This window comes from Rhinopithecus bieti, unplaced genomic scaffold (assembly GCF_001698545.2).
Source record: "Rhinopithecus bieti isolate Rb0 unplaced genomic scaffold, ASM169854v2 scaffold_6439, whole genome shotgun sequence".
NCBI classification, from domain to species: domain Eukaryota; kingdom Metazoa; phylum Chordata; class Mammalia; order Primates; family Cercopithecidae; genus Rhinopithecus; species Rhinopithecus bieti.
Genome location: NW_016805421.1, coordinates 426,677 through 452,381, shown reverse-complemented (window position 1 = coordinate 452,381; position 25,705 = coordinate 426,677). Strand labels below are relative to the sequence as shown.

General features: G+C 43.4%; 1 protein-coding gene across 1 annotated transcript in view; it reads left to right on the top strand.

Annotated features, from left to right (window-relative positions):
- The first annotated feature begins 10,116 nt into the window (after positions 1 to 10,116).
- Positions 10,117 to 25,705, top strand: part of TNFAIP8 (TNF alpha induced protein 8) — a 127,380-nt gene continuing 111,791 nt past the window's right edge. Inside the window, exon 1 of the mRNA XM_017872340.1 lies at positions 10,117 to 10,326. Coding sequence (XP_017727829.1) covers position 10,326 — 1 coding nt within the window. The 5' untranslated portion in view covers positions 10,117 to 10,325. The remainder of the gene's footprint in view (positions 10,327 to 25,705) is intronic.

Genomic DNA, 25,705 nt, shown 5'->3' with positions numbered 1-25,705 from the left:
CCAGACTATTTGTGCATATATTTTTATTGCATGTATCACAGTGCCACACAATTATTTCCTTACACTCAAAAAGAAGATGCTTTCACTGAGTAAGCAGAGTAGGGGCTTGGAGCAAAGGAGAAGAGTACACAAGAAAACCGGGATGGAGATTTTTTTAAAACTTCACAACTTTCTCTGGAGTTAGTTTCCTTACCTTCAGCTGGGCAGAAGCATGCACAGAAGTATTTTTGGCATGCAGCTACAGTAACAGCTATCTCTACTTGATGTGATTTACGGAGTTTGGGGGTTTTTGAGTCTGAGAGGATTCATCAATTTAGATGTAGCTACAATTATTTTAGAATATATTTAGCCATTGAGTAATGGACTAGTTATTAGGAGCTTCTAGATTCCAATGTGTATTATTGACCCCAAATTGGAAACATGCAAGAGCTAGCTTGAAAAGGAAATGACCCAAGTATCCATTGGCCCAAATAAGACAGCAAAGTTAGTTATCTCGCTAATTTCTAAACATCACCACACTATGAAATAAGGCGGAGAGGAAAAAAGGCCCTATTCAATTTCGTTAGTAACAAAATGATGAATTGATTTTCATTGCAAAGGACCCCAGGGTTGCAAGTCACGTAACCTGAGCATGCCCAGATAAACCAAGTGTTCCCAATTCATGACCCTGGAGCCAACCACAGCAGAATCTAAGTACTCAGACTGAGGAATGGGGATGGAATTAAGAAGTGAGGGGTACTGTGTTTTGCTGCAGTGTGGATTTAAGGGCCAAGGACCCAGCATCACCTCTTTGCATGACCCAATCAGATCATGCCTCCTTGCATTGTTCTATCTCTCTCACAGTTATCCTCTGCCTATAAACCCTGCCTCCAGACCCCAGCCTGGGGAGACAGATTTGAGCATTGCACCCTATCACCTTGCCAGTCAACTTGCAGTAAAGCTTTCTCTTTTTCAAAAGCCGGTGTCATAGAATTGTTTTCTAAACACATTGGGCTGTGAGCCCACTGATAGGATGCAAGTTGCCTAAGATTTCAGGGGTGCCCCACTCTCCATTCCTCTCCAAAAGTAAACACTGAGACAGTGGTCACTCTGCATTGTTTCTACCATTAGAGTCTCTGGTCTCTTAGGTTTACATGGTTCTAGAAAGTGGGTCATGCCAACAGAGAGTGGGACCTCCATGCAGAACTTTAAATTTTGTATTTTTTTTTTAATTTTAGCATTTTTATATTTTGTAGGGGAAGTATAGAAATGAAAGATTGAGGATAAAAGGGAATGAATAGTTAATGGAATACGGCCTCTGTAGATAAAAGAAAGTGATTGTGGACGACCCAGAGAACTGGTGAATGAGTTTGCTCTGATCCATTGAGACAAGAAGAAAGGAAGTCAAGATGAATGTGAATGCGGATAGCATTTTGGGTGGCTGGGGCAAGATGAATGTGAATGCGGATAGCATTTTGGGTGGCTGGGGCAAGATGAATGTGAATGCGGATAGCATTTTGGGTGGCTGGGGCAAGATGAATGTGAATGCGGATAGCATTTTGGGTGGCTGGGGCAAGATGAATGTGAATGCGGATAGCATTTTGGGTGGCTGGGGCAAGATGAATGTGAATGCGGATAGCATTTTGGGTGGCTGGGGCAAGATGAATGTGAATGCGGATAGCATTTTGGGTGGCTGGGGCAAGATGAATGTGAATGCGGATAGCATTTTGGGTGGCTGGGGCAAGATGAATGTGAATGCGGATAGCATTTTGGGTGGCTGGGGCAAGATGAATGTGAATGCGGATAGCATTTTGGGTGGCTGGGGCAAGATGAATGTGAATGCGGATAGCATTTTGGGTGGCTGGGGCAAGATGAATGTGAATGCGGATAGCATTTTGGGTGGCTGGGGCAAGATGAATGTGAATGCGGATAGCATTTTGGGTGGCTGGGGCAAGATGAATGTGAATGCGGATAGCATTTTGGGTGGCTGGGGCAAGATGAATGTGAATGCGGATAGCATTTTGGGTGGCTGGGGCAAGATGAATGTGAATGCGGATAGCATTTTGGGTGGCTGGGGCAAGATGAATGTGAATGCGGATAGCATTTTGGGTGGCTGGGGCAAGATGAATGTGAATGCGGATAGCATTTTGGGTGGCTGGGGCAAGATGAATGTGAATGCGGATAGCATTTTGGGTGGCTGGGGCAAGATGAATGTGAATGCGGATAGCATTTTGGGTGGCTGGGGCAAGATGAATGTGAATGCGGATAGCATTTTGGGTGGCTGGGGCAAGATGAATGTGAATGCGGATAGCATTTTGGGTGGCTGGGGCAAGATGAATGTGAATGCGGATAGCATTTTGGGTGGCTGGGGCAAGATGAATGTGAATGCGGATAGCATTTTGGGTGGCTGGGGCAAGATGAATGTGAATGCGGATAGCATTTTGGGTGGCTGGGGCAAGATGAATGTGAATGCGGATAGCATTTTGGGTGGCTGGGGCAAGATGAATGTGAATGCGGATAGCATTTTGGGTGGCTGGGGCAAGATGAATGTGAATGCGGATAGCATTTTGGGTGGCTGGGGCAAGATGAATGTGAATGCGGATAGCATTTTGGGTGGCTGGGGCAAGATGAATGTGAATGCGGATAGCATTTTGGGTGGCTGGGGCAAGATGAATGTGAATGCGGATAGCATTTTGGGTGGCTGGGGCAAGATGAATGTGAATGCGGATAGCATTTTGGGTGGCTGGGGCAAGATGAATGTGAATGCGGATAGCATTTTGGGTGGCTGGGGCAAGATGAATGTGAATGCGGATAGCATTTTGGGTGGCTGGGGCAAGATGAATGTGAATGCGGATAGCATTTTGGGTGGCTGGGGCAAGATGAATGTGAATGCGGATAGCATTTTGGGTGGCTGGGGCAAGATGAATGTGAATGCGGATAGCATTTTGGGTGGCTGGGGCAAGATGAATGTGAATGCGGATAGCATTTTGGGTGGCTGGGGCAAGATGAATGTGAATGCGGATAGCATTTTGGGTGGCTGGGGCAAGATGAATGTGAATGCGGATAGCATTTTGGGTGGCTGGGGCAAGATGAATGTGAATGCGGATAGCATTTTGGGTGGCTGGGGCAAGATGAATGTGAATGCGGATAGCATTTTGGGTGGCTGGGGCATGATGTCAAGAAAATTCTCTGTTGATGATATATAAATTTCCCATGAACTAGGAAGTGAAATCATATATCAAGAGAGTGGGAAAAGTGTCTTGAGGACATGGTAAAAAGATTAAACCCCTTCTCCTTCCCATCCATGATGCTGGAGGATATGCAGGCTGCAGATGGCTTAGTGGAGACTCGAGATCATAAATCTGTAGTGGTTCCCAGTTTCGCACTTTTTCGTTGTTACGTAGTCCATATGAAAAATGTGGATGGCTAGAAAGATTTGCCAGGTTGGTGCAGGGAAAGGACAACGGGATAAAGGAATAGGGAGGACGAGCAAGGAAGTGACTGACGTGTTGACTCTTGGAGTTAGGCTGGATAGGAAAAGAGGCTGAGTGGAAGAAATGCAAATCTAGATCAGATAAAAGAAGAGTGGGGATCAAGGGTGGGAAGTTGTAGTTGGGGTATAGAATGTCAGAGATACAGATAATAAAGGTAGAGGTGGATCTGAGGGTGCTGCTACAGGGTGCAGCCGGGGACAAGAGAGACTAAAATCAAGCAATGGTGAAAGTTACTGGGGTTGAGGTTTCAAACACCATGACATCCTGGGTGACTGTCACAGGAATCATGCAGATGGAACTTCTCCTTCTATCTCACACAGTAGAAGCTAAGTCTCATTAAGGTTTTGTGCTTTGTCCAGAGTCATCCAGCTTACACAGGGCAGATCCAGTATTAGAACTCTCAGTTGGTGGTAACAAATATCACTATCCATGGGCATTCAGAGATAGTTTCTGATTATTTGCGCATGGGAGAGGATGGGTGTCTACAAACCCTTTTAATCCTTTAAATCCTAGTTTAGTTGCACTACTAAATCCAGAGGTATTTAGAAAGTACCTATCTTTGTCCTTCTTTCCACTGAATGACACCACCAACGACTGACCCTGCCAGTCCTGAAACCCTTTAAGTCTACCTCCATGACTCACCTCCCTTCGCTCCCTCCATCCCCTCAATCTCCAAGCTTTGATTAGTCTTGAATGCATATTCTCCTTTCCATCTACATAGTTTAGGCCCTCAGCATCTGTGTTAGTTTTCTACTTTTGCCATAGCAAATGATCATAAATTTAGGGGTTTAAAATAACACAAATGTATTACTTTACAGTTCTGTAGGCCATAAATTAGTATTAGTCTCACCAGGATAAAATTAAGGTATTAGCAGAGCTCAATTACTTTCTGAAGACTCTAAGGGAGGATCCATTTCCTTGCTCATTTGGGTTATTGGCAGAATTCAGTTTCTGCTGTTGTAGGACTGTGGAAGAAATGCAAATCTAGACAGATAAAGAAAGTCAATTTTTTGTTGGCTGTCAGCTAAGGTCTTTTCCCAGTTCCTGGAGGCTATCCACAGTCCTTGGTTCATGGTTCAGGTTGAGTCCCTCTCACGCTTTGAATCTCTTTGACCCACCCTTCTTCCATTTTAGGGGATTCATGTGATTAGATTGGGCTCACTGAAATAATCCAGGATGATCCCCCATCTCAATGGCATCAATCTTAATCACACCTGCAAAATTTCTTTATTTTTTTTTCATGACCGAATGAAAAGGTAATACCTGCAATAATTCTTTTGCATGTAAGATAATGGATTTACAGATTCCAGGGAGTAAGAAGTGGACTTCTTTCTGTAACTCTATGAATTCTGCCTACTGAAGTATCGCACCCTGACATATTTCAATATTTCCTAAGCAAGTTTCTTGGTTCTGGGATCTTCTATGTTTCCAGATTAAACTTTCTAGAACCACACCTGACATATCTCCTGTGCTTAAAACTCTTCTGGCTTCCTACCTATCAAAGGTCAAATTCATGTTGTTTAGTTTCTATAGGAAAACAGCCCTTGAGTTTCGTCCTGTTTTACCGTTTTAGCTTCATTCCGGCCACCATTCCACTTCTCCTCCATCCTTATTAGGGCTTGAAAAAGTTTTCTGTGATTCTTCTTCACTTATAGCTGCCTTTGAAGCTCCCATTTCTTCTTCCAAACCCAGCTCAGATATCACCTACTCCAGGAAGATCTCCCTGACGCCCTTCCCCAAAGTTACAACCACAGGACAAAGTCCTCTTTTAAAAATCTCTGTACCTTGTGTATGTTTCTATCTTTTGCATTAAACCCAAATGTGTTGTGATTTTGTCTATTTCACCTATCAAGGGTTTACTTTCTTCTCTCCAAGCCAAACTTGGCCATTTCCCAAACGTGTAACTTTCTTTGGGAGGGCTATTTACTTCATGATGTCTCCCTTTCCCTTTGTAAACCAGGGATAGCAACAGGATCTATATCACAGATTGTTGTGAGGAGTAGAACGGTGACTTACACATATTAAGTTTTACTAGTATTGAGGAAAGAGAGAGACCCTCTCATATTGTTTTATATTGTTTTATACTCAGTACCTGTTTTAAGAAAAAACAAGGAAGTAAAACCAAAGACAGGCAGCCCCGCGCCAGGCCCGAAACCAGGCCTGGGCCTGCCTGGTCTAAACCCAGTAGTTAAAAATCAACTCATAACTTAGAAACCGATGTTATTCGTAGGTTCCAGACATTGTATAGAAGAACATTGTGAAACTCCCTGCCCTGTTCTGTTTCTCTCTGACCACCGGAGCATGCAGCCCCGTCATGTACCCCCTGCTTGCTCAGATCAATCACCACCCTTTCATGTAAAATCTTTAGTGTTGTGAGCCCTTAAAAGGGACAGAAATTGTGCACTCGCGGAGTTCAGATTTTAAGGCAGTAGCTTGCGCATGCTCCCAGCTGAATAAAGCCCTTCCTTCTACAACTCGGTGTCTGAGAGGTTTTGTCTGCAGCTCGTCCTGCTACATTTCTTTGTTCCCTGACCAGGAAGTGAAGAGACTGACAGACGGACGGCCGAGGCAGCCCCTTAGGATGCTTAGGCCTGCCCTGTGGAGCATCCCTGCCAAGAACTCCGGCCAGCTTGAGTGGCGCGATGCAAAGAGCGCTCCCGCCTCGCCAGAGAAGCATGTAGCAGGCCTCCGCAGAGGATTAACACAGTGGCTGAACACCATGAAAGAACTGGCACTTGGAGTCCAGACATCTGAAACTTGGCAAGACTGGTCTTTGGAACTTGCCCACTCCATTTGAGTGGAAGCATGGCCTGATCACCCACGGCATGCCTTTATTGGCACGTTGTTAGTGGTTTTGGTTTTGACTTGGTTTGAATTGCTTGACAGGACTGGTCTTGGGAACTTGCCTACTCCATTTGAGTAGAGGCGTGGCCTGATCACCCACGGTGTGCCTATACCGGCACTTTGGTTTTGTTTTGACTTGACTTGGATTGCTTGATACTTTGGTTTTGGTTTTGACCTGGCTTGGATTTCTGGATACTCTGATTTTGGTTTTGATTTTGGTTTGGTGTAAACTGCAGAAGTGTGTGTGTGCCCTTTCCTACCTGTTTTTTTGTTTTGTTTTGTGGTGTGCGTGTGGTATGAGCGTGGTGTTTTGTCTCGAAGCAGCACGGGTCAGGCACAAATAAGCTCCCCCCGCAACCAGGAACAATGTTAACAAATTTCAAGAAAGGGAAAAAAGGGGGGAGGCAGAATTTATATAAAAAGAATGTTACATGGTAAATTCTTGTCTTGAAATAAATTAACTGGTTGTTTAAAAAATGTAATAAGTCAGAAAGTTGAAACATGTCGAAAAATTGTCTGCAAAAGTTGTAAAAGAAAAAAGTTTTAAAAAACTTTTTATGCAAAAAATGTTGTATAATTGAAAAGTAATTAGGCCTCCTGAGTACTATTGAAGAAACAGTTTATGTGCAAGCTGTATAAGAAAAGTAAAATATACCTTTGGTAAAAGATTATAAGGAGGCATAAATAATGTGGATTTTACCTACATTAAAAGGTTAACAAAATTATTGTTTTAAAAGTTTAGGCAAGTTTTAAAATGTTAATTGTAAAGAAAATTCTGTGTGTAAACGTATTGGCTAAAGTTAAAAAGATATCATCCAGTTTTTCTGTGAACTGGACATNCTATAAAGTCCACTGTTTGATGTCCCCACATTTAAAACAAAAGATCAATTTCTTAGAAATTATATACTTGGTTTATCTTCCACTTTCCTTTCCCTCAAAACTAAAAGTCTTAGCACAGGTACCACCCCTAGAATTTCCAGTAAACCAGTGCCAGCCTGAAGATCACCTTCTCATCAAAGGGTGGAACGAAAACTTGAGCCAGCCTGGGAAGGACCCTACCTTGTGCTGCTAACCACCAAGACTGCTATTCATATAGTGAAAAAGGGATGGACTCATCACACCTGAGTCAAAGCGCCACCCCCTCCAGAGTCGTGGGCCACCGTCCCAGGGGAAAAGCCTAACAAACCAAAGCTAAGAAAAATTTAATTCTTTCATCTATTCTATTACTCTTTCTTCTTTCATCGCTCTATTGCTGACCATCTAGTTATTAACATAACCAAGTCAATTTCACCTCAAACTATTGCATTTAATGTTTGCCTTGTTGTATACCCTGTGGGGACTTGCCAAGTCAAAGACAGCTCTCTACTTCAGAAAAGTAGCCCTGTCCCTCCTGACTCTCCTCAGACTGGGCATTAGTAAATTAGGACCATTTAATCTGGGGAAATTTCGATAAAGACTCCAGTGTCAACCAGGAGTCTTGCCCCCCAATGTAGAGCTTTTATGCCGTAGTTGGTCCAACGTTCTGTGGACCACTAAAGAGCAAGGATGGACTGCCCCAACTGGTTTTTGCAATTTCCTAAAATCATACATTCATTTTACTAGAGGATCATAGAAATTAAAGACTTAAACTTTGGCAATTAAGACAGAATACCAAGATGCAAATGCCTGGTTGGAATGGATGAAATATTCCATCCACACATTAAACAAAAGCAATTGTTATGCTTGTGCACATGGCAGGCCAGAGGCCCAGATTGTTCCCTTTCCACTAAGGTGGTCCTCCAGTTGACCAGGTGTGGGCTACATGGTAGCTCTTTTCCAGGATTCTACAGCCTGGAGTAATAAGTCACGCCAAGCTCTTTCTGCTATATCCCAAAGTCTGGCACCCTGCGGCTCAGCCCCCAAGGGCCATCCAGCTCCATCTCCCAACAAAAAGTTCACTTCATGTCTCTCATGACAGAGAGGAAACTTAGCGTCCTTGGAGACCTGAAGGGATGCAGTGAGCTTAAGAATTTTCAAGAGCTTATCAGTCAGCCCTTGTTCATCCCCGAGCAGATGTGTAGTGGGATTGTGGTAGACCTTTACTGGGCACTCTGCCGAATAACTGGAGTGGCACTTGTATAAGCCCTGCTCCAGTCACACCCGGAAGCTTATCTGGTTATCCCTTTCACCCTGGCATTTCATCAACCAGAGGGAGGAAAAATAAGACATCGTAAAGTGAGAGAAGCCCCTTATGGGTCTTTCGACTCTCACGTCTATTTAGACACAATTGGAGTCCCACGGAGAATACCAGATCAATTTAAAGCTTGAAATCAAATAGCTGCAGGATTTGAGTCAGTATTTTGGTGGGTGACAGTTAATAAAAATGTTTATTGGATAAACTACATCTATTACAACCAACAGCAACGAGCTTTTCATGAGTTAAAAAGAAAAACTCACATCGGCCCCAGCCCTGAGGCTACCTGACCTGACAAAACTCTTTACACTCTATGTGTCAAAAAGAAAAAAAAAAATGGCAGTTGGAGTTTTAACCCAGACTGTAGAGCCCTGGCCAAGGCCAGTGGTCTATCTCTCAAAACAACTAGGGGTTTCCAAAGGCTGGCCCCCATGTCCAAGGACCCTGGCAGCAATGGCCCTGTTAGCACAAGAAGCAGATAAGCTAACTCTTAGGTAAAAACTAAACATAAAGTCCCCCCATGCTGTGATAATTTTAATAAATATCAAAGGACACCATTAGCTCATGAATGCTAGACTAATTAGATACCAAAGCTTGCTCTGTGAAAATCCCTGCATAACCACTGAAATTTGCAACACCCTAAACCCCGCCACCTTGCTCCTGGTATCAGAGAGCCCAGTTAAACATAACTACGTAGAAGTATTGCACTCAGTTTATTCTAGCCAGCCCAACCTCCGAGACCATCCTTAAACATCAGTAGGCTGGGAGCTGTATGTGGATCCGAGCAGCTTCAGCAGCTCCTGCAAAGTGACTCTGAAGAAGAGGACAAGGGAAGCTGACTGGTCCACGCATGGCCGAAGCATGAGGAAACTCATCACGGGACTCATTTTCCTTAAAATTTGGACTTACACAGTAAGATTCTACTCCGTCCTGGCGGTCACGGGTGGCCCCTGAGAAGGGCAAGCCTTCGGCTCCCCAGGCAAGGACAGTCACAGCTAAGTCCGCACAGGGGCGGCAGAGAGCCAGGGCTTTCCAGGAGCCAATGAGTCTTTAACTCCAAGAGGAAGCTCTGCATTGCCCGCCAATGTAAACCAGGAATCAGGAGTGCGTCAGCTATCGTCGGGTAGACTTAAGGCCAGCAGAAAATGAACAGCAAAAGAGCAGGCGGAATTTAGGGGCTTTCACGGATCATCATCGTAGTCGTCAATAACGATGGCAGCAGACACTAACATCCACGCGTTCTTAAGTGCAAGGCACAATGCAAATGTGTATGGCCCCATTTTACCATCTCAACACACTACAGGGTTGGCGTCTCATTTTTACAACGGAAGAAACTGAGGGGCTCAGGAATAGCGTATCCTCTGCATATCTCCCAAGCGGGTGCTGTTCTCCAGCGCCCCAGCGGTCTGGGTCTCGCGGTCCGAGTCCGGCTCCCAGGCCGCCGCCCAGCCCTTCTCCGCGCTCTCCTGCGCCTGGGCCACTCCCGACCCCTGCTGTCCCCACTCCTGCTGTCCCGACCCCTGCCGTCCTCAACCCTCCGGTCCCGACCCCTGGCTCCTCCTCTCCCACTCCGCCCCGCCCCAGCCGCTGGGCTCCTCCTTTCCTGCACGCTCCGCCCCCGACCTCCCGGCTCCTCCCTGGCCTGCCCGCCACACCCCTGGACCCTCCTGCAAGTTCCGCCCCTGGCTCCTGGCTCCTTTTCTCCCGCCGGCTCTAACCCGCGCTTGGCTAAGGTCCGCGGGAGCCCGCGAGCCACCGAACAAGTAGAGAACTCGGCGCCGCCAAACAGCCCAGCTCGCGCCTCAGCGTCCCGGCGCCGCCGCGCCAGTCCTCCGAGTAAGTGGCTCCTGGGCGCTCCGGTCCCGCGCACACCCCCGAGCGCCTCTCCGGCCGCCGGGCTGCGGGCTGTTCTCGGGGCGCGCCTCCGGCTCAGAGAGTTTCTGAAGCGAGTGTGAGTGAGCGTGAGTGGGTGCGTTTGAACAACTTGTGTAGGTGGGTGTGCGTACGAGTGTGTGCAGGAGCGCACAGCCTCGGAAACTCCCCGTAATTTTACTCAGTTCCAGTGCCGCACTGAGGATCCAAGACCCCTTGCTAGGAACCCTTACCTATTCAGGGCGACCTCTTCACCACCTCCTGCTCTGAGCCTCATTCCTTCCCTCGCTTTGTAACTCGGCTCCCGCTATTTGTCACGTCCTCTTGTAACCGCACATGCTGGCGAAAGCACTGCCCGGGTTATCAGGGTGCCCCAGATTGCAGACTGAGATGCTGGCCTGAGATTGTAATCCAACCTTGCATTGTAAAACTGGCAGAGACCAGAGCCCTGCTTTGAGATCATTCGATGGAGACTTCCTTTGAGGAAGAAAGTGTGTGTGTGTGTGTGTGTGTGTGTGTGTGTGTGTGTGTGTGTGTGTACATGACTGCACATGTGGCACTGCAGCCCTCAGCACCTGCTTCAAAGATACCTGATGAGCGCCCAGGCTCCTCGGACTCCGGGCGACTGATAGGCACGTTCAAGACCAGGCTGACCCAACAGGCGTAGGCACCTTGAATATGTTTATTGCTTCAGTGACACTGTATTCCTAAACCAACAGATTTTCTAAAACACAGAAGCGCTATGTAGAAAGAGCAGTATCCCTAGAGGAATCATGGAAGGAATCAAACAGTAGTTCAGTGCCCAGTGTTGAAACAAGAAAATCCTTGGATTGCTTAAGACTGATAATTCTATCCCTACATAATTATTTTTGTAGGGGGAGGTGGGGGGTCAGTACTCCCTTAGTGCAGGACATATTTCTACGTTTAAAAAATTAATTGGAAGCTTTACTATCATAACAGCAGCATTATACAAATGGTTTCTTCATCTATAAAGTGATTGCCTGGTTGCTGGGGTCCTATCTAATTTTAATAGTTGCTCTGAGTTCTTCTACATTTCAGTCTATTCTTGCTACTTTCTTGCTATGAAAGTAGGATATTCTCCTACTTCCTTGATAATAATCCATTAAGAGATGCTCAAATCACATTCTAATTAGAAACTACTCGTTGAGGGTAAGGATAACAAAGCTGTGTGGCCAAAGGAAATAACCAAAAAGGGTAGGCTTTAAGAAGCCATTGTGCATTGGCATATGAAAGGTAAGAGTTGATAAATCACTGTTAAGTGCTGCTTATCGCAGCCGATATTTTTATCCTGGTTTGAATCCTGTGTTACACAGAAGTGTTTCCACACTGTTTTAACTAAGGAAACATTATGCTTTGCAGTGTAAACATATGACTCCATCTCTCTTTAAGGAAATAAATAATTATCACATTTAATTAAACACTTAGACACATTTATTGCCACTGTCTAATTAGATCTGTCATGAGGAGTTAAGTCAGCAAGCTATTGTTGTTGTTTTTAGAGATAAGATCTCGCTATGTTGCCCGAGCTTGTCTTGAACTCCTGGGCTCAAGCGATCCTCCTGCCTCAGCCTCCTGAGTAACTGGGACTACAGGGGCCCTTAAGTAATTGTTAATATTCTAACTAATAACACAATTTGCTTTTTTGTGGATTTTTGGATGCCTTTTCTCCTCCATACACATTTAATTGCCTCCCCCATTCACTGCCCATCTTTTGAGGTTTTTTTTTTTTTTTTTTTTTTTTGAGGCGGAATCTCACTCTGTCGCCGGGACTGGAGTGCAGTGGCGGGATCTCAGCTCACTGCAAGCTCCGCCTCCCGGGTTTACGCCATTCTCCTGCCTCAGCCTCCCGAGTAGCTGGGACTACAGGCGCCCGCCACCTCGCCCGGCTAGTTTTTGTATTTTTAGTAGAGACGGGGTTTCACCGTGTTAGCCAGGATGGTCTCGATCTCCTGACCTCGTGATCCGCCCATCTCGGCCTCCCAAAGTGCTGGGATTACAGGCTTGAGCCACCGCGCCCGGCCTAATCTTTTGAGTTTTTACTTGTAATCTGAGTAAATAAAGTTTAGGGAAGTAGACTACCACCTACTCCTCTGTAAAATATGAATCCCTTAGATATTGAATGTGTTGTATTAAGCTCTTTGGATTGACATATGTAGACTTTATAAACCATTATATTAGTCTATATTATGTGATGATTTAAGAATCATTAATAAATCAATGAATAAAACAAGGTTCTACCAAAAGCACAGTGATCCTGCACAAATGGGCCTTTTAAACATTTTCTTTAAGGGCAACTTTTACTCTGTGTGCCTTTTGTTCCAGTGTGTTTAAACTCACCAAGAAAAGTTGGTGTGAGTTGAGAAATCTCATGTTTGTTGTCTCTTGATTTTCTATTTCAGACTACATTGCTAGACATAGTCGTTATGTATGTGTTGAGCTGTTGTGAGGACAGGCTGTCCTGGGATCCTAAACAGAACAGCAGAAACCTGGGGGTGAACACACGGCAGAGGCCAGGAACAGATATTTTATGAGGCCAGTTCTTTGCAATTCTCATTCTGTCGAAATGGAGGAAAGGGTGTGTGGAGAGGAATGATTGCATCCAAACAGTACTAATTAGGAAATGCTGAGTTGGAGGAGGAGTGAATTTCTACGTGACTTATGGCTTGGAGAACTTCCCAGAGGTCATCTTTAAAGTTGAGTCTGCTGCAGTGCCAGGCACTGCAGAGGTCTCATATTTAATTGATCCAGTTAATCCTCTTCTGCGGGAGATAGCCCAGTGTGGTAGTAACACCCTTCCTGGAGATTTCATTCGTTCTCAGAATTGAGCTTTGCTCTACATCATGTAGAACGGTCCATTCCCCACCCCTTCCATTTATGCCTGATAGTAAGTGAAGAGGCTGAACATGAGATAACCTCCAGGAGACAGGGGAGAAACAGTGATGATAAATAAGGGCCACCTGCTTTTTCACATAGGGGCTATTAGTACAATCCCAGTGCCAGGGGCATTGACTTTGGCAATGGCTACATGCACAGGGGCCAACCTGGATAACAAAGTGGACAATTTCCTCTGCTTTGGCATTCTCAGGGATCTCTGCCTCTGATACAGAAGTTAAGGGAAGGAATTGTGTGGTGCCAGATTAACTTTTATCAGCTCACCCGTCCTCATACTGCCCGCATCCTGCATTTAATACCAAATGCACACAATAAGAACTCAACAAACACTGAAAAGGCCCTCGTAACACCCAATGTTTATGTTTCCCTGTGGCTAAGAATTTTCTTCCCATACTCTTGTCTCTGGTTTCGATGACTGGCCCCGGAGTCTGAGCCCACTGCAGTTTCTGAGTTTTTATACTTCAGTTGTGCTGCCCAGTAGCTGAAAATGAGTGATTTGTAGAGGGTAAAAAACAAAAACAGAGACAGAGAACCATGTTGCAAAATGTAAAGGAGGTCAGTTCATTTTTAGCCTACATTTTGGCCTGAAGAGGAGGAAATGAGCTACAAGTGGAGGGTAGATAATTCTAGAATGGCAGAGCCAAGGGGCATCTTGGAAACCACCTGGTCTGTGGCCTTGTACCCTATGGTTGCTGTTCCTCAACTTTGGAGGTGTCCACCTCCTTAGTCCGGCTTGCAGGAGGAGAGCACCATTCATTTACACAGCAGGCATTTATTGAGCTCCTGCTCTGTGCCTGGTACAGCACACCCTTCTCATGTTTACATGAAAGCCTTGGGATTTGAGAAGGCAGGTAACTCGCGTAAAGATGCCTGTTGATAAGAAGGAGTCCCCGAAGGTAAGTTGCTAATGGCAAAAATGGGTTTGGAAGTCTCTTGTGTTTCACCAAGGAAAGTAAAGGGACTTCCTTAGTCAGGACAGTAGAATGATACTCAAAATATTTGTCTTTCTCAACAATAAGAAATTCAAAGAAGCACATTTCTTCCAACATCTGTTTCAAATAACCAGTGGTATTACCGAAGCAAACCTGATTCCATAGGATTTTGTTTTACATCAGACAGAAGTTACCTGAGAATTGTTTGAAAATGTCACAGGCTCAGCAATAATCAAATCATACCCAGCCCATCCTTTTAGAGAGCAGTTGCTTTATCTCTGGAAGCAAGTGTTTATGGTTCAGAACCAAGGTAGCTGAGGTTCAGAACCGGCTGCAAAGCTGGGTGTGTGCCAGAAAGGTTGTTTTCCGAGGCTTGCCCTTTTCCGTATAGGACAAGGGGGGATTAAAAAGCAACATGGTGATGTTTCTGTCAAGGCGACTGGGGGGTAGGTGTACAGATCTTTTCCACTAAAAACAAAAAACAAGGGTTGCGGGGAGGTGGTCACAGGAATGAGACTCCAGGTTAACTTGTGAACACCTCTGGGTTAGTTTCTTTAATAACAGATAATGAAATTAAGTTCAAAATTCCACTCGTAGTTTCCTTAAACATCGGGAATAAAGATGACTTTAGTCAAGAAGTAGTTGGTTCAAATGACTTGGTGGAATCAGCACCTCATGCCTCCGCCCCTGCTGGCTGTGTGGCTTTGGACAATCTACTTTGCTCTCTGAGCCTGTTTCTTCACCGGAGTAAAAACTGGGGATAGTATTTACATTGTAGGATTGTTGTGCAGATTAAAGCAGATGTTCCTCTGCTGTGTCAGTGTGCAGAAGGCACCTATTAAGTGGAGGACTTGGTTAGATTGGCTAAATAGGTCTCATTCCAGTAAGCCTTAGTACTGAGCCACAGTGGAGTAGAGAGGGAAAGTAGTAACTTGTGTCATATGTGATTTTAGCATGAATTCTTTTTTCCTTTAACGATGCCAGAGGAGCCCAGAGAATGGGGTGAATGTAGCACAACTTCAATGATTGCCAGCTGCAGGGTCACATGATTATATAAGGGAAATGTTGCCGCTGCTGCCAAAGATAAGTGAGCCAAAGCGGGGCATTCGAGTTTTATGTGCCTGAGAACGAAGAAGAGCCATAGAACCCATTAAGCTTCTCTGCATGAGGGAAGCTTTCAAAAGACCGATTACAGTTAAATTGTGAGCAGTGGGTTGGCCTTTCACAACTCCCATGTTTAAAACAGGTAGTGAATGAAACTAGATTATCTAAGACAGACAGCTGCCCTTGGTGTTGCAAAGGGAATCGGGCTGGCATGTCTTCAGGGGAAGTTGCGTGAGTTCCGGGACGCCCAGGACAGGGACCACATCTGCAGGATTAGGCACCAGGGCAAGGTCTTTTGGGAACACAGTAATCAGCAAGGCACACAGTGACTCTTGGATATTTTAAAGGAGCCAAAAAGTAAGCAACAGCCCACTCAGTCAATACCCTCTTTAAGCCTGGCTTCAAACCAAATTCATTTAGCTCAAGCCTTCCTCATTCCCAACTCTTATTTATTACTCTTATTTATCATTTGTTTAACAAAATGAGGTTTGTTTTGTTTTTTTGTTTGTTTTTACAACATGACTGTCAACAAAAATAGGGGAGACGGAGACTGTGGTGTGTGCCATGTAGGCCTAACTGCACTCATCCTTTCCTGTCCTGAGCGCTCATCTGACTGTGTTCAGACCCTCACACCCATGCAGACACGAAAAGAAATGCCAGGATCTTCTGAGAACAAAATGCATGGACAGTGTTGGTGCCAGAGTGAAAGTTACAGAACAAACTTTGGTCACGTAAATCTTTGGGAAGTAAGTGCAGTACCTCATTCCATCATTCAGTGCTCAGGAAACTACTCTCTTATTTTTCCTTCTTCACTCTTTAAAGGGTTGAGATTGTTTTCTGGAAAATGGCAGGTGTTTGGTTAAATCCTGTTTGACTACTCTTGAAAGGCAGAGCAGTCCTCACTTAGTGATGGAATTCCTTTTGTCTTGAGGCAGAATTAGGCTGCTAGTGACTCAGGAAGTATACCTGGAAGAGGTGAATGAGCTCAGGCCTTCCCAACATCCGGTGATGGCCTCTGTTTGCACACACGTAGCCACTTTGCTCCTCCGCATTTATGACCTGGAATGACTGATAGTGCCTGAAGAACAGCTGCTATTACTTGCCAGGGTAAGAGACCCAGTGTAAATAGGGAGCCTCCTGAAGAAGCAAGGATTCCCTGCCCTGTGTACCTGTGGTGCTTATCACCTCCCTGGCAGGGAAGCTCTGCCCAGGTGGGGTAGTTTGAGGACATCATTTTCTGGGCAGCCACAAAAGTGATACACCAAATGAAACTTTGAACTTATCCAGTGTGCTATATTTGAGAGCTCATCTGGGACTATAGCTCTGAACCTGACTGTAAGTCAGAATCACCAGTGAAGCTTGATGCAAATTGAGAGCCCCTAGCTTGGGATACTTATGTGACTCATTTTCCTGTCTTGTTCTAGAAAGAAGCTTATTCAAGCAGCAGCTAGCTGTAGGGATTTTTTTTTTAAATTATTATTATTTTTTTTGGCAGTGGAAAGAGCTCTTGAAAGTACAGAATGACTTTAAAGTTTAAAGATTAAAATGAACACAACATATAAAATGGACACCTGTGTACCCATCTTAAGAAATAACAAAGTTGTTTTTATAGGTCTTCACTGGCTGGCAAAATATTGACAAGCAACCAAGTCAAGAACAAAAAATAACAGCCAAAACAATTAGTGGTGTCCCACAAATAGATCCAGGAATTGAAGGCCATGAAACAGAGACATTGGAGAGTCTGCCCAATGTTCATTAGTTGAAAATCTAGACTTTGAGTCACTGACAACGCTGACATCATAAATCCAGTATGGCGGCTGCCTTAAGGATAACTCAGGTGGTTTGTAGATACTGAACTGGGATGGGCGCCCTTATTTCAACAGCGGCACATGTTTGGAAGAGCCCAGACCCAACTCAGGACTCAGAGTTTCCAAGCGGACTGTTTCCCCTACCCCAGGCCTGTTCCCTATCCTGAGGTCCTGGTACCTCCAGGAATCTATTCTGTTCTCAGAGTGTCCCCCTCATTTTATAATGGTAGAAAATGAGCAAATGAAAAACAGACCATTTTTTTTCTTTGAAGCCATATTCTGTAACTTCCTCCCTCTGCTTTTGCATTTTGGGTTTTGCCAGTACTTGAGACTTCTCTATTTCTGAATTTTAGTCAGTTTTTAATTTATTCTTACAGGGGCCATGGAAATTATGAATAATAAAGGTCTGCTACTGATGATACATAGTACTAATTTTAGAAGAATCACAGCTCTTTTTTTTCCCTCCAGATTTAAATATTTGAACAGAGAATGACAGGTATGAAACTGACTAATTCAGGTCTGGCCTCTGCCTTCCTCTGTAGTCAGCCATCCCCCAGTTTGCTGCCCTGGAGTTGAGCACACCAGGACCTTCCAGCCTCACCATTAGGGAAATGAGGCAGATAGAGGAGGTTGGGCAGTGACTTGTGGAGACAGGTGGCAGGGGCAGAGGATTAACCACCCAAGTCCTATAAGCATATCCACACTTAATTTTACCCTTTAATCAGTCTTTTCGTAAGTTCTGCTTTCTTTCTCTCTCTCTCTCTCTTTTTTTTTTTTTTTGAGATGGAGTCTTGCTCTGTCTCCCAGGCTGAAGTGCAGTGGTGCAAACTCAGCTCACTGCAACCTCTACCTCCCGGGTTCAAGCGATGCTCCTACCTCAGCCTCCCGAGTAGCTGGGATTATAGGCACACACCATCACGCCTGGCTAATTTTTGTATTTTTAGTAGAGACAGGGTTTCACCATGTTGGCCAGGCTGGTCTCGAACTCCTGACCTCAAGTGATCCACCTGCCTTGGCCTCCCAAAGTGTTGGGATTACAGGCGTGAGCCACTGCACCTGGCCTGAAAGTTCTGTTTTTTTATGGTTGCCTTTAGTGATGATAGTGTACCATGTAAGTGTATTAGTTTGCAAGGGCTGCCATAACAAAATACCACAGACTGGTGGCTTAAACAACAGAAATTTATATTCTCACAGTTCTGGAGACTGGAAGTTCAAGATCAAGATGTCAACAGGTTTGGTTTACCTGAGGCCTCCCTCCTTGCCTTTCAGATGGCCATGTTTCTGCGGTATTCTCACAAGAACATTTCTCTGTGCACATCCCTGGTGTCTCTCCCTCTTCATAGGGTATCAGTCACATTAGATTAGGGTCTCACCCTTATGATCTCATTTAACCTTGATTCTTTATTAGAGGCTGTCTCCAAATATAGCCATAAGGGAGATTAGAGTTTCAGTATATGAATTTGGGGGTTATATTTCAGTCTGTAACAACTGCCTTTATAAAGGATATTAGTTGTTCCCCTTTACACAGGGAGGATCATTTCAAGACCTCCAGTCTATGCCTGAAACTGCACGTAGTTCTGAACCCTATATAAGCTATACTTTTTCCTATATATGTGTACCTATGATAAAATTTAATTTTTAAATTAGGCACAGTAACAGATTAACCGTAATACCAAATAATAAAATAGAACAAGTATAACAATATATTGTAATAATAGTTATGTAAATGTGGTCCTTCTCTCTTCACTTGCTCTCAAAATATCTTGTATACTGCACTCACCTATTTTCAGACTGCATGCTCTATGATCACACTGCAACTGTGGAAACCGAGACCATAGATACGGGGGCCTACTGAGGAGACCACACATTTGTGTTGTGATTGTCATATGGTTTATTTCTATATATATGTATAATCCCCACAAATTATAGTTATTTTTTTCTTTAAACAATGATCTTTTGAAGAAATTAAAACAGAAGAAAAATACCCACTTACTGTGGTTGGGGCTTTTGATTTTTTAGTGTACACTCAAGTTTCTATCAGGGATTTTTTTTTTGTCTTTCAGGCTGAAGAGTAAAAATTTTTAATATTTTAGCTCACATCTGCTGGCCACAGATTCTCAGCTTGTTGTGTGTGAGCACACCTGGTGTCTGTGTGTCCAGCTCTCCTCTTACAAGGACACCAATCAAATTGGATTGGGGCCCACCGTAAGACTATTTTAACTGAGTCACCTCTTTAAAAATGCTGTTTCCAAATGCATTTGCTTTCTGAGATATTAGGAGTTAAGGCTTCAGCATATGAACTTTTTGGTATTTCTTAGTCTGTTTGTACTGCTGTAACGAAATATCTGAGACTGGGTAATTTGTAAATAACAGAAATTTATTTTCCACAGTTCTGGAGGCTGGGGGATTCAAGATCAAGGCACCCACAGATTCAGTGTCTGGTGAGGGCAGCTCTGGGCCTCTAAGATGGTGCTTTTTTGCTGTGTCCTCACATGGCAGATGAGATGGGAGGTGGAGGGGCAAAAGGCACTGGGGTAATCCTTTCAGCCTCTTTTGTAAGAGCACTAATCCACTCATAATGGTGAGGCCTTTATGACTTAATCACTTCTAACCACCTCTTAATACCACCACCTTGGGGTTTAGATTTCAACATGTGAATTTTGAGGGGACATACACCTTCAAAGCCATAGCAGGAGGGACGCAATTCAGATCATTACAATCAGGATGCTTTAGGCTGCAGTTAAGCGAATGCCAATGAACAGTGATTTGATAGTAAAGACATTAAATTATCTTATATGAAGGGCAATCTGGGATTGGGTAGATTCAGGATTGGATCCTTGGCTAAACAGTGTCATCAGGGATCGGTTCTATCTATTCTCATCCTTAGCGTGTTACATTTTTATCTGCAGACTTGCCACTTTGTGGGCAGGAAATAGCTTTCTCAGCAACAGGTATCACAGGTTCCTGCCAACCTCTTTTTAAGACAGGAAGATGTGTGTGTGTGTGTGTGTGTGTGTGTGTGTGTGTGTGTGTGTGAAGGGTGGACACAGAGGGCAGCAATAAATTGGTTCTCCTGTAGTGTTTATCCCTTTTCGTCCAGGATAAAATCTTTCCTAAAGCCTCCTTAGGTCTCATTGGCCAGAACTGAGTCATAGCCTTAAGGGAAGCTGTAAAAGTGAGTATTGGGCATTGAGGGAGAACCTCTATTGTGGGAGGTTGGCTGTGCCCATAGAAGAAGGGAAGGGGCATGGTTACAGGGTGGACAAGAAGCACCTATACTAACCCTGGGCTCCCATTCCCTAGAGGCCAGTTACAGCCATCAGTATTCCTGATACTAATAATCCCAGGTTTCATTGGAGTTAAAACTAACCACCCATGATGGTAGTTGGGAGGAGAAAACGAAATAATGATATGGAAGTTGTTGAAAATCACATATACTTAATTACTAGTAGCTGTGACTTTTCTTATTCTTTTCATTTTAAAACTGACTGGAAGTATCTTGAAGCAGTGATTTTTTAATGTTAAAGATCATAGGTTTATAAAATAGCACTACTTACTTTGGAGAAAGCATCCTGCATTCCAACCAGAAAGGTATCCATCATATAGAGAGTTCCTTAATTTTCCGGAAATGTTTATCATCCCAGTAATCATGGCAAACACTTATTGAGTACTTAGGGTGGGCCAGCAGGTACTGTGCCGAGTACTTTATACACATTATTTAATTTCATCTTCAGAAGGGATCTGTGAGAAAGATACTATTGTTAATCTTTATTTACAGATAAGGAATTGAGGCTTAAGGAGGTTAAGTAACATGCTGTGAGTGCCTGGCCATGCTGGGATTTACACTCTGGTGGCATAGCTCTCCCCTCCCATACTTGTGCTATAGGGTGTTACCCTTCAATAATAGTGCCACAAACACCCTCCTTTTCTGTGAACTCTCAAAGGCTGTTACCTTTCCAACCAGCCTGGTTCTGCTACAAAGCTTGTCTCCATGTTTCATTCAACAACAAAATAGTAGAAGGATGAACCATGGGGTGTGCAGAGCTGGTCACACCACATCTCATGGAGTGTGAGATGTGTCATCTTATATTTGTGAGAACCCAATGCCCAGCTGTTCATTGCAATTCTGGTAGGTATCTAAGAGGTTATTTTTTTATTTTATTTTATTTATTTGTTATATGTGTTTTTTTTAGAGATGGGGTCTTACTCCGTTGCCCAGGCTAGAGTGCAGTGGCTATTCACAGGTGCAATCCTAGCACACTACAACCTCAAACTCTTGGCCTCAAGCAATTCTCTTGCCTCAGCCTTTTGTGTAGCTGTGAGACTACAAAGGTCCATGCCACCACACCCAACTCGAAGAAGTCATATTGAATTCAGATTGCTCTTGAGGTATTTTGGAGCATATCATTTGTTACACACTTTTTAAAATAATTTGAAGTGTTATAAGGGCAAATTTTAATTAAACAATGTAGATTCAGTTATTTACCTTCAAAGTGAAAAGTTCATTGAAACAGAGTTCATAAGATGCTGGTTCCTGTCTGATTTATTGCTGGGTCCCTGCACTTTCCACTTAGCACTGAGAGACACCTTGCAGCTTTTTCCGTCAGTTGGCTACTGTGCAGATATGCCTAGATTTTCTTAATGCTTTTTTTGTACTTTTATTGTAAAATAAAACATAAATATCAAAAAGCCACACAAAGCAAATGTACATAACTTAGTGAATTATTACAAAGCAAACACTCATATATATCACTAGCATTTAGGTCAAGAAATAGAACTTTGCCAAAGGGACCAAAATCTTACATCCCATCCTGATCACATTTCCCTCTGTTCCTCCAAAGGTAAATGCCATTCTGACTTTTATAGTAATTACTTCATTGCATCTCTTTATGGTTTTATTACCCAGATGAGCAGCCTGACCCACTGAGTTTAGTCTTACCGGTAAAGAAAAAAAAAAAAAGATGTATTTTAAGTCTCTTTTAATCTACAGATCCCTCTACCGGAGTCTCCTTCCTTTAATTTTTTTTTTTTTATTTGTTGCAGGACCTGGGCTGTTTAATCTGTAGAGTTTCCCACAGTGTTGATAACAAGCAAGATGCACACTCATGGTGCAGTTTAACTTACTACTTTGCCCTCTGTTTTCTGTATCTGGATCCAGACTCTTGATCAGATTCAGGTCTGATCCCTTTGGCAAGATTACAGATGATGGTGTATTCTTTCACTGGGAGACACATGGGGTCTGGTTTTTCTACTCTTTTGATGCTAGCAGCTGTTGATCCTCAGTGTCTAAATCTGTTAATTCAGTGGGGCAATTGCAGAATGGGGATATTCTATCATTTGGATTTTATTTATTAGCTGGAATAATTTTATAAGGATAGATGCCTTTTCAATCTGTTATTTGATTGCCCAGTGGTACAATTCACATAGGAAAGGGATGATGAATGCTTGATTCTTTCCTTTGATTTACTCAGTTTTCAAGAATTGATTTCATGTCATTCTCAGAAGATCACTGATTAGGTTTTTTTTTTTAATTGTTATAAGCTCATGGAATTAAATCTATTTTATAGGTTTTATTCCATTGAAATTTTAGTTTTTACTGAGACTCAAATTGTCCGATCTTTGACGAATGGGAGCCTCTTCAGTTGGCCCCTAAGTCCTCCTGACCTGACCTTAGTATTCTTGTTAGTTTTCTGCTGTTTGATTTGTTAAGGTGGTCCATGCTTGTCTTGTACATTTCTTGCCTATACCTGGAGTCAACCATTTTCCCAAGAAACCCTGGGTTTTTTTTAGTAAGAAATTTTATTTCAAGACTATAATCCAGACACTGGGAATCCTCATTCACTGGAATGGTTAGTATAGGCCTTTCATTGGTCAGAGCTGGGAAACACACACATACACACACACACACACGCAAACATAAATACTCATATAAAGATAAAATACTTTGTGAGTTCATAATGCTATTTCCAATTCAAATTCAAGACTATAGGGTTTCTGTCTAACCTCTTATATATTACATTTTTATTCCTTTCCTTCTGCACTTAAAATCCTGGTTTTTTGGTCACAAGGGAAATAGACTATTATATAATTACCTATTTGATTGCCCCATATTACACACACAGTAGTCTCCAAATAATGACATTAATACTACCATTACCAGCTATGATTAATGAAAACAATAAAAATAATTTCTTTGGCATATGCCATACTAATTCTGCCCCACGTTAAAAAAATGGTTTAGTACTTCTGCATCATCAGATCTTATTATTGTTATATATTAAAATATCTCCCTTTTAATACTCATTTGGTCTTATTTGTACAGGTTGTTGTATACATCATGCTTATCACTTGTCCTCATATCAGTGTCTCTAGACATTTTGATTGAAGCTCTCTCTCTAGTAGATTTAATAGGAAGGGATCATGGGAACAATATTCCCTAATTTCTTGATAAAACTTGGTCTGTGACCTTTATAATTAAGGGTCACTGTTGTCTGATATAAAATCCTTGGCTCGCATTTTCTTTCCTTGAGAATTTTAAATATGTCACTCCATTTTCTTCTGATGTAAACTATTGTTGTGCGAAAGTCTAATGATGATGATCTCAATGTTTTCCCGCTATACGAGCTACTCTTTTAGCACTTTTCAGAGTATCAACTATATATCATTTCATTCAATTGACAGAGTATGAGCATTTCAGTACTGTAACTAGCGAGCTGTTATGTTACCAAATCTGAGTGTATGACTTGGTCAACTCTGGTGCCAAATAATCTCTTTCTGCTCTTGACCCAGAATAAGCCACTTACTCTCAATAACTGTAGGTTTTTTATCTTTGTAACCTCCGCTGGACCTTGTAAATATACTTGCTTATGAAATAAATGCTGTGGAAGGATGTGGGCTTTTTTCTTGTTCTTATTAGCCTGCTGGGAACTGTCCCATCCCTTTGCCTCTTTTCCTCTGATCCGGTGAGGCTTTGCCTTTGTGCTCCTTGAGATAGGCCCTCCCCCTGAGCAGAAGGTATGTGGGTACAGCACCCATCGGTTCTGGGTTGTCCTGTGTCAGGTTTTCAGACTGTGTTCTTGTGGTATTGCATTTTCAGTACTAGCATGTTGGGAACTCCTGGCTCACAGAGTATCTGACTCCACAGTAAGGCCACTGTGGTCCCCATGCCTGCTTGCCCTTTTCTTTGTCTATACCTTGATCTATTCTTTCCTGGGTTTCACAGCCCAGGCCCCTGGTGTGTGGGACATAGATCTCAGCCTCTCTGTGACCTTCCTTTTCTGGCCACTGCATCAGTGGGTGCTGGGGATTCCACCTGCCCAGACAGGCCCTTTCTTCCTTCCTGCCCTTTCCTTTCTTGACTGATCTTTTTGGTCTTCATTTCTTGCCCATCAGAACCTTTTGCAGGGCACTACAAAATGAGACCCTTGGCCAAGATTTAACTCAGATGCATTTTGCTCAACTTACACACTGTGTTCAGCTTTTAAAATTTCCATCTCACTTAGCGGGGCATTTATGCCAGTTTGGCCAAAGACTCTGCTGCTCCCTGTTGTGTTCCTCCTGGTAGGTCATGCATTTCATTTATCTGCCTGGCTTCTAGAGACAGGTGAGTTGGTGACCTCTGAACTTTGGTATCTCTTGCTTCTCAAAGCATTCACCATATGGTAATGACCTTGGGCTGCCCTGTTTTATTCATGGCCTGCACTAGTTTAGTAAGACATTCTTGCCCTGATTCTCTCACCCTGTTAGGTCCTGGCCTGTGGGCCATTCCGACTTTTCTTTCATCCTCTTGAGTATCCCAATCACATGTAATAATAGGAAAAAACCAATCGTACGACACTTAGCTTTTAAAAGCATTCACTCTACAAAAGCAATGATGAAAATGATCAAGGAGTGATAGGCTAGGCATAGTGGCCCACACCTGAAGTCCCAGCTACTCCGGAGGCTGAGGGGAGGGTCCCCTGAGCCCAGGAGTTTGAGACCAGCCTGGCAACATAGCAAGACCCTGTTTCTATTAATTTAAAAAAGGTGATGGAATAGTGGTTCTTCCCTGATGGATGTAAATGCTTAGGTGATATCTTATTGCAGGTATAAAGAAAAAGGGAAACTCTTAGCCTTGGTCACACCAAGGAGATCTTGCTGTAAGAGAGTCAGTGATATGGAAAAGCTGCCTGTGACGTGAGAAATTGCTCTTACTCCCTCCTTTTCTGTTCCTGGTCAGTGCCCTGAAGTGAGGAGCTGTAGAGTTGGGCCCTTCTCTCTGTGGCCGGGCCTGTGGGAGGCAGCTCATGATCCTGACTGCTCTAGTGAATTTCTTCCCAGATCTAGTTTTTCAGGTCACAATTGAAACAGTCCTGGAAATGACTCTTTGCTCCTAAGAATCTTTGAGACAAATAAGTACTTGAGTTAAAAAAACAAAACAAAACTGTTTCTATTCTGTTTTATTAGTTCAGCAGAAATCATACTGAAGACTTGTTCTTCTTCTGTTCTTTGCCTTTTGCCTCTGGTTGGCCCATGTATGTGCCAAGTGTGGCAGTAAAGGCTCAGTAGTTTTTGACCACTTACTATGTGCCAGGCACTGTACTAAGA